Source organism: Manacus candei, unplaced genomic scaffold (genome assembly GCF_025592945.1).
Source record: "Manacus candei isolate 608988 ecotype Guabito, Panama unplaced genomic scaffold, ASM2559294v1 h1tg000036l, whole genome shotgun sequence".
In the NCBI taxonomy this organism is placed as follows: Eukaryota; Metazoa; Chordata; class Aves; order Passeriformes; family Pipridae; genus Manacus; species Manacus candei.
The window spans coordinates 3,432,729-3,445,197 of NW_026138084.1; the positions used below are offsets into that span (position 1 = coordinate 3,432,729).

Sequence of the window (12,469 nt, forward strand, 5' to 3'; positions counted from 1 at the left end):
GGCTCTCCCCTTCTCAGCCTCACGTGTGCTGGAGTCCTCGAGGAGCTGTTGCCATCCAGCTCCTGCCACAGTGGGGTCCTGCCTGCGGAACGTGCCCGTGTGGGTTGTCGCGGGGTTTGCAGCCAGCCCCTGGTTGCCGTGCAGCAGTGACTGAGCCGCCGTCCCTGCAGGTCCTCCAGCCGGCCGGAGGTGGCGAGTGTGGAGCCCCTGGGCCAGGACGAGTGTTCGCAGCGGGCGCTGGTGCAGGCACGGTCCTCGCAGCCCACCCGGCTCACCAGCATCATCTTCGCCGAGGATACAGGTGAGTCCTGGCGGCTGTAACTGCACCACCTGCTGCTGGGCGTCCTGGTGCCTCCAGGAACGGCACAAACGAGAAGCTTCCCTTCATGTGCACAGTCATTTTAGACTTTCTGTGGGTGTAGGTTTTAACTTCTGTTTGTTAAGGGCCTCAGATAACTGTTAATGGTATTAATGTTACATCCAGGAGAAGAGTAATTTGTAAAAAAAATAAAATAGAGGGGGTGACTGAAATATGCAATATACTGAAAATTGGTAATGCAAACTAAGACGTTTTGCATTTCAAAAGCTGGACATTGCCTTTTATGTGTGACAGTGTCTGTCAAAAATGTACCTGGTTAATTTTTCTAGGGACAGACAGAACCAGACAGTCAATTAGTGCCTCGCAGTCATGCAGTGAAGGAGTTTATGGGGGTTGATGGTCTGTGGGTAAAAGTCATTAAGCTCTCTGGGCCATGAACCAGGTCTGAGCGTTGCACTGTACAAACCCTGCCTGTGTCCTGGGAGACACCACCTGTAAGTGGTGGTGGAGATGGAAATCAGAGCTTCTGAAGATTTCAGGGAACTGCTGTTCTTGCTTTCTTAGCCCCCACTGCACTTGAGCACCATTTCGTCCTCGAGGCCAGGACCCAGTTTCAGTTCCTTGAGTGTCGGGGTTGGTGTCCCTGCCTGGCTGGGAGGTGCCTTTTGCCTCGGTGGTGCCCTCAGGGAGCACGTGCAGTGCTGGGATCTCAGGGGCTCTCTGCCGTCTCTTGCAGGGACTGGGCAAGTGCTTCGCTGTGATGCCATAGTTGATCTCATTCATGGCATCCAAATTGTGTCCACAACGAGGGAGCTCTACCTTGAGGATTCCCCCCTGCAGCTCAAAATTCTGGCTTTGGATTCGGAAGGTAAGAGATGTGGTGGTGGGAGATTAAATCTCTGTTGAAAGGTGTAATTGTCTGATGTGTGCACTGGTTGTATTTGTGACACAGCTGATTGACTGAAGCCAAGTGGAGTAATTTAAAGGGAGTTCTCTGCAAAATACACTGGGAAGTGGTCTGTTCTTTTTTCTTTTTTTCTTTTGAGCTGCAGTAGTCTAAAGAATTTTGCAAGAGGACATTTTATCTGAGCCCCATCAGGCATCAAACAGCAGGTTCAGAGGTGATGTTGAAGATCAACCACCTATTGCTTAATTACTATCCCTTAATTACTACAAAAACTCACTTTTGGGAAGTACCATTTAGACTAGTAATAGTCAGTGCCTTTGGACTGAAGGCATAATTATTTAATAGGAGTAGAATTTTCTTGCTTTTCATACTATCTTCAGAAGAAGAACCATGACCTGGTACAAATTTCATGCTCAGCTTTCAACAATGAATTTTTATGCACACATGACACACAAAGTAAGTGATTTTTAGGACAACTGCTGGGCTGAAAGCAGAAGGTTGAATTGTTTGTGTTGGGTACTTACTGAGCCCATCCTACACTGTTCATAACCCAGGAATGGCAGTTGAAGTGTGGTGATTTGGTAATACTGAAAGGTAAATCTGTGTTTTAGCCTGTGTGTAGCAGCGGGTTCTTGGCTGGGTGTTTGTGCAGACTCTCAGGGGTGCTCCATGGGAGGTTTGCCTTGGAAGCTGCTCAGGGCAGAGTCTGAAGAGCAGCAGTGGCTCAGAACCCACGGGAGTGTTTCGTCTGCATGGCTGAAACAAGGTGTGGGTTACAAGGACTAAACTTCCCAATGTAAGTTTAGGGGCTCACAAAATCAGTTCCTTTTGACCCAAGTAACCTGGGGATCTGTCCTTGGGAGACCTTTGAAAATACTGGATTCTCAGTGGACTTTCTGGGCACACTTTAAAATAAAAACATCCAAGAGCAGCAGCGAGTTTACTGAAGAATATAATTATTCAGGAAAAGAGACTCTAGAATAAGGCACTTCTGAATGCTTTTTAAAAAATATTTAGAAGGTTAAAAAATCAATATAAAATAATTCTCCAGCTCAAAGAATATTGGCAGCAAATGTACTTAGGTTTGCTGAAAACTTGCACAAAGAACAGGTGTCAGGGCTGTTAGTGCAGCCTGTGTGAGAGGGAGGGAGAGGATGCTGTGTGTGAGCTGTTTGGGTATCCATGGTGCAGGGACATGGCCTTTTCCCCACGATGTAAAGTCCTTAATTAGACCCTGGGGATGTGCCAAGGAGGATTTGTTTGGGGCTGATGGCAGTTATTACATCTTAATCTGGTGTGGGTCAGACCACTCATTAATGTTGATGGTTCTGCTCCTGTGAATATCAATATATGTTCAGGAATAGGTTTTTTCCTTATTTTCTTCCATATGTATAGGTATATTTAGATATATATATATTCCAGTAATTTTTTAAAATAAATATATTCTAATTATTTTTTCTTAAGGTGTATTTTTTTCTCAGTTAGATTAATGCAAATTGCTTTTTGTGCATGTTTTTAATAAGCCACTCCAAAGACAAACTCAGTCCTCAAATGCTACTTTTCAAAGATTGTTAATGCAAGAGAGGAAGATGATCATGGAGAACTTTGTCCAAATTAAGTGTAGAATGTAGAGGGGGGAAAAGTCATGTTGTTTTCTTTTATGTGCTGAAGTTTTGCTCAAGTTATTTTATTATGACTTAACTAGAGGTGAGTTAAACGAGAAAGAATTAAAAATGTGTGTTTGTATTTGTTTGGCTAAAACATGCATCATTAAAGTTAAGACTTGAATGCATGTTAAATAATTGAGTTTCAATCAGTTTTATTTCTCTTGCCTTGTGTGCTTGGAGTTTGTGTCTAAATTCCTGGCTATTTGGGATTTGGAACTCTTTGCAGGAAGTTGTGTAGAAATGGGAGAAATAACATAGGCTGTGCATTGTGTTGACTGGTGGCTTAAAAATGGCATCACTTCTAAGCATAAGAATTAAGTGATAGATTTGCATTGGTTCTTTCTTTAGTAATATAAATTTGAATGTCAAAGGGAGTCACACAAATGAAAATATATTTTAAAATATGGTTAATACTGGGATTTGTGTTCCATATTTATTTGTGCCAGTGGACACTGCAGTTCACAGCAAGATTCATCTTGAAGATTGAAAGATCCTTCAGATTAGCAGCTCCTTATGCTTGAATGTGATTGTGTTAAACCTTTGTTTTCAGCCTGTTTATTCCCTTCTGTTCCTCCTTAACATTTACAGTTTCTCATGTTCTAGTAGCTCACATTTTATGGAAAGAAGGTGCTCAGTCTGAGCTCTTGGAGTAAAGACTGACTGTTGTGGATAAGTCGTGGTTGTGCTCATAACCAAAAGGACATTTGCAGTTCATTGGTGCTGTGAAATCAACTTACCCAAATGGTGTCTCAGGTCTGCATGTTTCAAAATGAAAGGCTATTTAGCAGGATTTTTTATATATCTTGCTAACATCCGAGGAACAATAAGGCCTTTGTGGCCCAAGGAGAAAGGTGGTTTGTGCCTTAGGGGCTGGCAGGTGGAGGGGAGGTGGGCACACCTGCACTTACCTCTCTGTGGGCTTTGTGGAAAGGGTCAAGTGGAATGTGGTGTTGCAAAAGGTGAAAAGACACAACTGGATTGTGATTTTTAACTAAATACCAGTGGCTCTTCTTGTAGGGGTAAGATTGAGAAATTTCCTAGGGGAATAAGTCATGGTGTATGTCCCAGGAAGCCTCTGTGCTTGCTCTGTGGTTTTGTGTTAATGGCAGTGTTTGATTTCCAGGGAACACGTTCAGCACGTTGGCAGGGCTGGTGTTTGACTGGACCATAGTGAAGGACCCCGAGGCTGGAGGGTTCTCAGACTCCCACAGTGCCTTACGGTAAGGACATGCCACTGTCCTCTGAACTTCAGCTCTCTTGGTTTGGGGTGTATAAACATTTCCCCACATCCAGGCAGTTTACTGAACTGAGGCCTAAAATAAGAGTGCTTCAGAGTCAGTTGTTTCAGGTTGTTTTTTTTAGCAGTGCCAAATCCCTCCCTGTGTAATTTAACTGATAGTGTTCATGAGCAGCTCTGGTAGCTCTAATGGAACAGTTAGAAATAAATAGATGCAGTTGTTGATCTTGCTGAAACATCTTGTGCAAAAGGAAGAGTTAGCAGTAAGACTTATCTCAGGATTTCAGCAATTTATTTTTTTTTTTTTAAGGAAAAGAGAGGTTCTGTTTCAGAAAGGACCTCTCCGAACTTGAAGAGTTACAGGTGTCAGTCAACACTTAGTCCTGGTGTTGAAGTAGTTCTGAAAGTAGCTAAACTTTAAATTGGCATGGAGCAAATGCCTGCCTGTGAGCCAGATACAGCTCCCAGGGCCAGGTGGAATAATTGAATGAAAGGTGTTCAGTGAAGGTGTCAGTGGATTGTCTTTCAGACACAGCAGTGAGTACAAAGCACTTGCTTGATAAATAAGCCCTGGTGCTTGGTTCATCATCTGTACTGACCCACAGACCAAGTTCACTGGAGTTTAAAGTGCTGTGTTTTGGGGGAACTTCTGTCCAAAGATCTTGGAAGTGCTTTACAGCTCACTAGTGTGAGTGTTTTTCAGCATTTCTGTTTAATATGGAAATATTACCTCCATTTAATGGAGGTGGAGTTCGTGCCCCAAAGTCAGAAAACTCACCTGTGGCAGGGATAGGAATAGAATCCAGACTCTATGATTACTTTTTTTAAAGTATATTTTCCTTCCTACATTTGACACCAGACCATCTGTGGTGTCTGTTTTGGTGATGGGGTTTTTCAATTATTATTTTATTAAGCATATTGACTATTTAGTTTTACAGTGATGACTTCATTGTTCTGTTCTTCAGTGGTTTCAAAGAGAAATGTGAGTGTCCCCCTTTATTAAGCCAATCAGGATTGAAGGCTGCTTAGCAGTGCCTCAGTGGGATATTTCCAGTTTGGACTCCAGGAGTTCCATCTTTGCACTGTCACCAACTGCTGTCAGCACACCAGGATGTGTTACTTAGCAGCAATATGTTAATATTCATCATATTTTATGTCCTAGTGAATCTTGACTTTGCTCAACATGAATGCTGGTAGAAAAATGTGTCCCTGATCCATGTGAATTTACCAGACTGTAAACACATGAGACACGGGTTTTTCTCACCAAACAGTTCACAGACACTTGTTGAGTACAGGTCGAGTCAAAACTTCTTTTGGAATAGACTCACACTCATGCACCAGAGGCTTCAGTGTCTTCAGAAAAGAGCAAAATGTAGGTAAATTGAGGGAAATAGAGTAATGTAGGAAATCCTTTACAGAAACTGGCTTTGTGTTCATATAATGATTGTGTGAGCAGCATGTGGGGAAACCAGTTCTGAGAGCGAGCAGAGTGGTTGAGAGTGAACTTCCACCCTCAAACCTGTGTTCCAAACACACTGGAATTGGGGTGGGGGTAGCAAACAAGACTCTTTGCTTGTGGGTAAACACAGAGTCCAGTTTTGCAGCCTTGGAGAAACAAACCCAGAGCTTTACCTGGGGAAAGGCTACTAAGCCCATGATATTCCTGAAGCTGTAGATGTGAGAGAGCCAGAGGGAATGGTTCCCACTGGGGATCCAAGTCCTGTCCATAGAAGCTTTTAGTTTCACTGAAGTATTTGATAGAGATGTGGTTTAACCAAACTAATATTGATCTATGCTCTACTCTTAGCATAGCTATGATAACATAGCAATGTTCTGTTGCAAAATAAATGATAAACTGTCACAAATATGTTAAAATCTGTGTCTGTTCTCCATATGACTTTACTGCCTTTGGTGTGAAGGTCACATAAAGCCAAGTACATGATGTGCACACAGGAGCTGGCAACCTGGAAAACATGGTGCTCTTTCCTTGCTGTCCTGTCATTTACCTGTTCATAGCAAATCCCTTCCCTCCCTGTTGTCACATCTCGTTGAAATTTCTAACAGTTACTGCAAGTATTCTACTGGTAGACCATTTCCATAGTCATGGATTAAATGCATCCTGCTTTCTCCGTGGGGGTCAAAGTTATGTTCTGGGTTTGTTAAGCTCTTACTTCTATAAATATAACCTTTGAGTTTCTCATATCAGTTGTTCCACAATAACCTATAGTTTCTGCAGTCTACACCTACTGTACCATCTGGAGGGGTCATTGTAGACAACATGTGCAGTCTTCTGATAGCTCTTGAAAGCCCACAAGCAGCTTCAGACAGACTTTTATCAGTCACAGAAATGAGCTGCAGATATCTCAAGAATGAGGAAAATTTGGATATCTGGTCCCAGGCAGACATCTTAAATTTGCTTAAAAATGGAAGTAGCTGGGAATAGATGCTGGGTTCTCTGTGGGTTTACAAAGATCATTTAACAATTCTCTGCTCACTTTTCGGTTCACTTTTCAGTATCCTCAAATTCCTAGAATCCACTTACATCCCACCTTCCTATATATTAGAGATGGAAAAAGTTGCCAAGCAAGGAGATACCATTCTGGTGTCTGGAATGAAAACAGGGAGTTCTAAATTAAAAGCAAGACTGCAGGAAAGTGTCTATAAGGTAAGAAGCTTGTGTTCATCCTGAATTTTTTATTATTTAATCTTACAGTCCAGTGTTGCAGTAGCTCTCTGAGTTTGCCCTGCAATGTTTGTGGATCTCCATTGTGGATCTCAGTGCTGCATCTCTGCCACAGTGGATTGACTCTGTAGCCCACATCACCCAGAAAGGGCTGGAGTTTGGTGCGTGTGCCAGAAATCATTTCTAAACATCTGACAGAAGGCCCTGTGGCAGAGAAACACACTCCAAATGCCTCTGCACAATTTTATTTTTCCTGATATTCATACTATATGTGTAACTGGAATCACGGCATTTGGCCCTTTACACTTTTAAAAAAGACTCAACTAGAACGCTTCTGTTCTTTTTCTCAGTAAATAAATGACTAGAACAAGGATTGCTCTGTTGAATATACCTTTATTTCCATCCTGTGAACACTTTCTGATCCCCAGTTCTGCCTCCTGAGGTTCTGGTTTCCAGGGAAGGGCATGTCAGTGCCACCAGGGTGTTCAGTGCAGTGCTGGCTGCTCTTCCCAGCAGCTCTGGAGACCCGGGATGGTTCTTTCTGTCCAGCTTCTGGTGACGAGATTTTCATTTAGCTCTGCAGACAGAGTTGGTTTTACCTGTAACAGAATTTACAAACACCTGAGAGAGTTTTTGTGGCTTCCAGAAGTACTTGGCATCGTGCTACTGTCAGCTTAACACTGCTCCTTAAAAATCCTTCTCTGGAACTTCATCTCGTGTCTGCAGGTCTGGTTTGACAGATTTCTGCTACCACAGGTTGTACTTCATGTTTCTGCTGAAAGTAGAATTGCCTTGGCTTATCTGACCCATACCTGTAGAAGGTGTTCCACAAAAATATTATCTACATGTATGTGACACTAGTCAGGGGACACAAATTGTAGTGCCTGTTAAGAATTGTGGTTTTGTTACAGCTCTACCTAATTGTGCTGAAAACATGTGCTTGCTCTACATGATATCACTCTGACTTTTGGGGGTTTGAATGCTTGTAGCTTGCTTAGTTTTCTGGTTTAATATTTATATTTCTCAATTATTTTTGAGCTGATACTGTGAGTGAAAGTGAAATAATATTGTTGTGTTTGTAATTTTTTTCTCTTTCTGGTTTAGTAGTTCCTTTAAATCTCCCCCTGCTGCCAGACTGCACATTTTCAGTGAACATCCCTCAAACAGCTGTAATAGAATTTATACAATTATCTGTTGTATTCCTAATTTAATAGACCAGTGAGTTGGATGTGGATTCCTCGGTGCAGTTCTAATGGATGTGCTGCCTGGAGGTACCATGTTTTACAGTGGGGAAGATGAATTTCTGGCTGAGTGATCACTGAGCATCTGTCTCAAGTTTTTCTGTATTCTCTGGAAAACAGAACCAAAATGATCTTCACAGAGACTCGATTTTTTTCCTTATCCTTCACAGTGTGCACAGAGCAGGTTTCTGTGCCATTCACTGTCCCTTGCATTACCCTGTTGTGACAAAATTGGAGGTGAAAATAAAAAGCCAGTTGCAGCAAGTGATATTTTTCACTTCTAGATTCTAAGTTCCTGCTGCATGGTCTGCTTCAAATGAGCTGCTCTAAATGTGCTTACTTTTTGTTTTTTTCTTTTCCCTCCATCGATAGGATGTACATCCTGCAGAAGTCAGATTGCTTATTTTGGAAAACATCCTTTTAAATCCAGTATATGACATTTATCTGCTGGTAGGAACATCAATTCAGTACAGAGTTCAGAAAATGAGGCAAGGGAAGATCACAGGTCGGTTCCGTTCTCTCTTATTTTTATTTTTTAATGCTTTGTGTGAATTATTAAGCGCTGAGAAATTTTTAATTGTATTTAAACTACTTTGTTAATATTTAATACTGTTTTCCTAAGGCACAAAATGATACAGCTGTTTAGTTCTTTCTGTCAAAAAAATTGGGACTATAAAGAATATACTCTTGCAGATTTATGGAGGATGTGAAGGTGAGGGTAACTCAGAATAGGAGCCAACAGTGGCATTTTAGATGTACTCATTTATTTCACAGTCACTGAGAATCTGAATGACTTTCTTAGTTAAATCAAATTCAGATTAGTAACTTTTCTAAGAGCAAATAGATTTGCTCCACAAAGCAGAGCCTCTATAAGGGTGGGTTGGTTGGCTTTATGCCCATTTAAAAGTGTAATGCCTTAACTTATTTCTTTTTTTTTTCCTTTTTTCTCTTTCTTTTTTCCCCCATTTTTTTTTCCTTCTTTCTTGTGAAGCTGGAAATTACTTGGATGTTAGGTCTAAATAGTGAGCTGACATTAGATGGAAATTGCAGCTTCAAAGACATTGAGGTCTGGCAGGAAGCTCATCTTGTTGTGTATGTGTTGATACAATGACAGAAATGCTGTTTCTACAGGACATGAAAAATGCGGATTTAATGTGTACACTCAGCATCAATAGAAAATAATCAGCAATAATTAGCAGCAGCCAGGCACTGACACACTTGCTTTTCTTGTTTTCCATGCAGAAATAGCAATGCCATCAGAGCAGTATGAGCTGCAGCTCCAGAACCACATCCTGGATCCCGAGGGAGATCTGGCCCGGCCCGTTGCCAGCTTGGACCGGGCAACATCCACTGTCACTGCATTGCAGCAGGGCCACACCAACCTGCTCCTGGTGCACAAGAGTATCCTTCCTTCGGGATGCCTTGCCCACAGCATCCTGGCAGGGGACAAACTTTCCACCCTTTGCAACACAAAAACATTATCCCCATTTGCACCAGGAGCCCTGAAAATCAGGAGCGCTGGTGGAGCCATGGAAAACAGCTCTGCTGGGAATTCAGTCTCAGCAGAGCTGTCAGATGCCTTGGATACTCTAAGAAATTGGGTTGGCAAAACATCAGTTAAGTCAGGTCTGTTCCCCTCAGTCACTGTGGAAATGTGATGGGGCTTTATTCCATTTTTGTATTTCAAGCACGGTGTTCTCTAGTGAAATCTCTCCAGAATGCTCAGTGCCATGCAGGGAAGTGGGGATAACATTTATTCCCAATTTAAAATTAGCTCCAAGTGGCCAAAGAGGCACAAGGAGCCCCAGGAATAAACTGATCTTGACTTTTGACTAAACTTTTGTGTTCCTTTACTAAGACTCCAGGTATCCACATGCAGGGGGTGTCCAGGCTGCCCAACAGCACTATCTATGTGGTAAATCCTGGGTATTTAGGTTGGTATTGATTTTCTTGATTGTTTAATATAATTTCTTGCCTTGCTTTTGTGGTTTTCATGGTGTATATATGCTCTTCCGTTCCTCGTGTTACTTTTCATAGAAAAGCAATTTTATTCATAAAAGTAGCTGAATGTGAAATAGGTTTAGTACTAAATACGTATTTTCTTTTATCTCTGTATTCAGCAGCTTTAAATAATGAATGTTCATCTGCAGAGTGTGGGCACCAGAAGCCAAATGCTTTTATCCATTAGGGAAAGAGGCTGTTGGTGTGTGCTGTTCAACCTCTCCTGTTTTGTAGGATTTACAGTTCATCCAGGTGACAGATGGGTCCTGGAAACGGGCAGGCTGTATGAAATTACAATCGATGTGTATGATAAATCAAGCAATAAGGTGTATTTGTCTGATGTAAGTTGAAATGTTTATGTATTCTCAGTGTCTGTCTCCTGAATCCTGACTTGCTTTGAAATTAGTTGAGTGGTTTCCTATTTCCACTGAGGTAGGACAGTGCAAAGAGTGTTGTTTCTTGCCTTTTCCTTTTTTCCCTTTGTTTTGTTGCTGCTGCCTTTTTAAAATAAAGCACTCTGGGTGATTCATGTGAAACCATTGGAGTCCTAAGTGCTGTAGAGAGAACTGGGAAAAACTGGACAATGAATTTCAGGTTTGGATGTCCAACCACCCTCACAGGGAAGAATTTCTTCCTAAATTTCACATACTAGGTACCAAATCTCTACATAGTTCTTAAAAAAACACACAAAGAAAACAAAATTTAAATGGTTCATTTGCAAGAAGAAAAAAGTAATAAAATTTGATATTTTTAAATTTTAAAATATTTTATATAAATTAATAAATAAATTATATAAAATTATATATTTAATATAATATTTATATATTATATATTACATATTTAATATCATTTATTATATAACATTTAAATAAATATGAAATAAAATTCATCAATAAAACATCAAAATAATAACATATTATATATAACAAAATATATATATAATGTATATGAAATATATAATATATATCATTATATATTATTAAATTTAAATATATATATTTTATATATATTTTATATGCTATATAATATATAATATATAATAATAACATATATACTATATATTTATATAGTATATATAATGTATGTTCTTATATCATGTATTGTATAAAATTTATGTAAATATGAAATAAAATTCATCAATAAAACATCAAAATAATAACAAAATCTAATAAAATTTAGAAATATTGATAAATTATTAAATATTTGATAAAATTAAGTTATTGCTTTTCAGAATATGGAAGATATGGGAATGATATTTTATTTGCACATAATTACTTCTTGAACTACAGATCTGGGTTTCGGCTTGAGCTCAGTGTGCTGTTGAGGCAGTATATTTGTTCTTTTTTGTTTAAGAATGGCAAAATTAAGAAATTATTGTAATATATAAATTATTGGTAGAAATATTGGTACATTTCATGTTAAATTCCATGTTGCTGGTAATATAAAAAGGGAAACTTTCTGTGGAGTGAATGCTGTGTCTAAAAGGTAAAACCTTACTGAGAGACTGAAACTTCCATAGGGAAAAATTCCAATCTGTTTCAGCAAGATGTGTTTGAACTGTGTTGTTCAGCAATAGTTTTCTCATTGATTTGTTATTGATTTGCTCTGTGTTTATGGCTGTCTGTCCAGTTTTAATGTCATTTACCCGTGGCCATCTCTGTTTAATGTTCTGGTTTTAGAACATCAGAATTGATGCTGAGCTGTCCAAGGAGTACTTTGAGGTGCTGCAGTCGTCTCTGAATGGCTCATATCATTATGTGAAGGCAATCAAGGAGGGGCAGAGCAGCATTGATGCTGCCCTGACTGCAGTAGTCGATCAGGTACGTCCTCAGCAAAGCTCTCCTGCTTCCCTGCCGGGCCAAAAATTCATTCAGCTGGGCAGGAGGGAGCTCACAGTGAAAGAAAACCCAAGAACTGCATAGTCTGAGCTGCTTTGTTTGAACAGTTTGAGAACCAAATTGTAAAATCTGTGCTTGAGGAAAACTCAATTGAGTCAGCAGAGGATTTGTGTAGATAAGGAGTGGGATTTTGGTCCCAGGCGTGTGCCAAACGCCTGCTCAGGCCTTGGTGCACAGCACTGACCCCTTCTCTCGTGGCAGGTCCTCATGCAGGCACATCCCATTCCTTTGGGCTGGGGCAAAGACCTCTCAGGCTGAGGGCTTGTACAGTTTGTTGTGGTAGATCACCAGTGTCAGACCCTGGCCTTGCTCTGCACTCACTCACACTGGGGGAGTTTGCTATTATTTGGTAAGTGATGTTAAATACTGGAATGAAAATCTGCCAAATGTATCAGCCTGCACATTTCTTCCAATTAATATTGATTAACTTTCTGCTGAATGTGTGGCTAACTAGGGCACGTGGCGTGCAAGTGACTTGTTTTGCTTGAAACTTCAGCACTTCAACCCATTTGCTGT

At 40.5% G+C, this 12,469-nt stretch overlaps 1 protein-coding gene across 2 annotated transcripts in view; it reads left to right on the forward strand.

Annotated features, from left to right (window-relative positions):
• NUP210 (nucleoporin 210) overlaps nt 1-12,469 on the forward strand; it is a 76,286-nt gene that overhangs the window by 23,553 nt on the left and 40,264 nt on the right. Inside the window, exons 2-10 of one of the 2 annotated variants that reach the window (XM_051793408.1) lie at nt 171-301; nt 1,056-1,187; nt 4,017-4,113; nt 6,645-6,795; nt 8,427-8,559; nt 9,297-9,455; nt 9,920-9,988; nt 10,290-10,396; nt 11,735-11,875. In XM_051793408.1, the coding sequence (XP_051649368.1) occupies nt 171-301; nt 1,056-1,187; nt 4,017-4,113; nt 6,645-6,795; nt 8,427-8,559; nt 9,297-9,455; nt 9,920-9,988; nt 10,290-10,396; nt 11,735-11,875 (1,120 nt within the window). The remainder of the gene's footprint in view (nt 1-170; nt 302-1,055; nt 1,188-4,016; nt 4,114-6,644; nt 6,796-8,426; nt 8,560-9,296; nt 9,456-9,919; nt 9,989-10,289; nt 10,397-11,734; nt 11,876-12,469) is intronic. The other variant, XM_051793409.1, reaches the window with a different exon arrangement.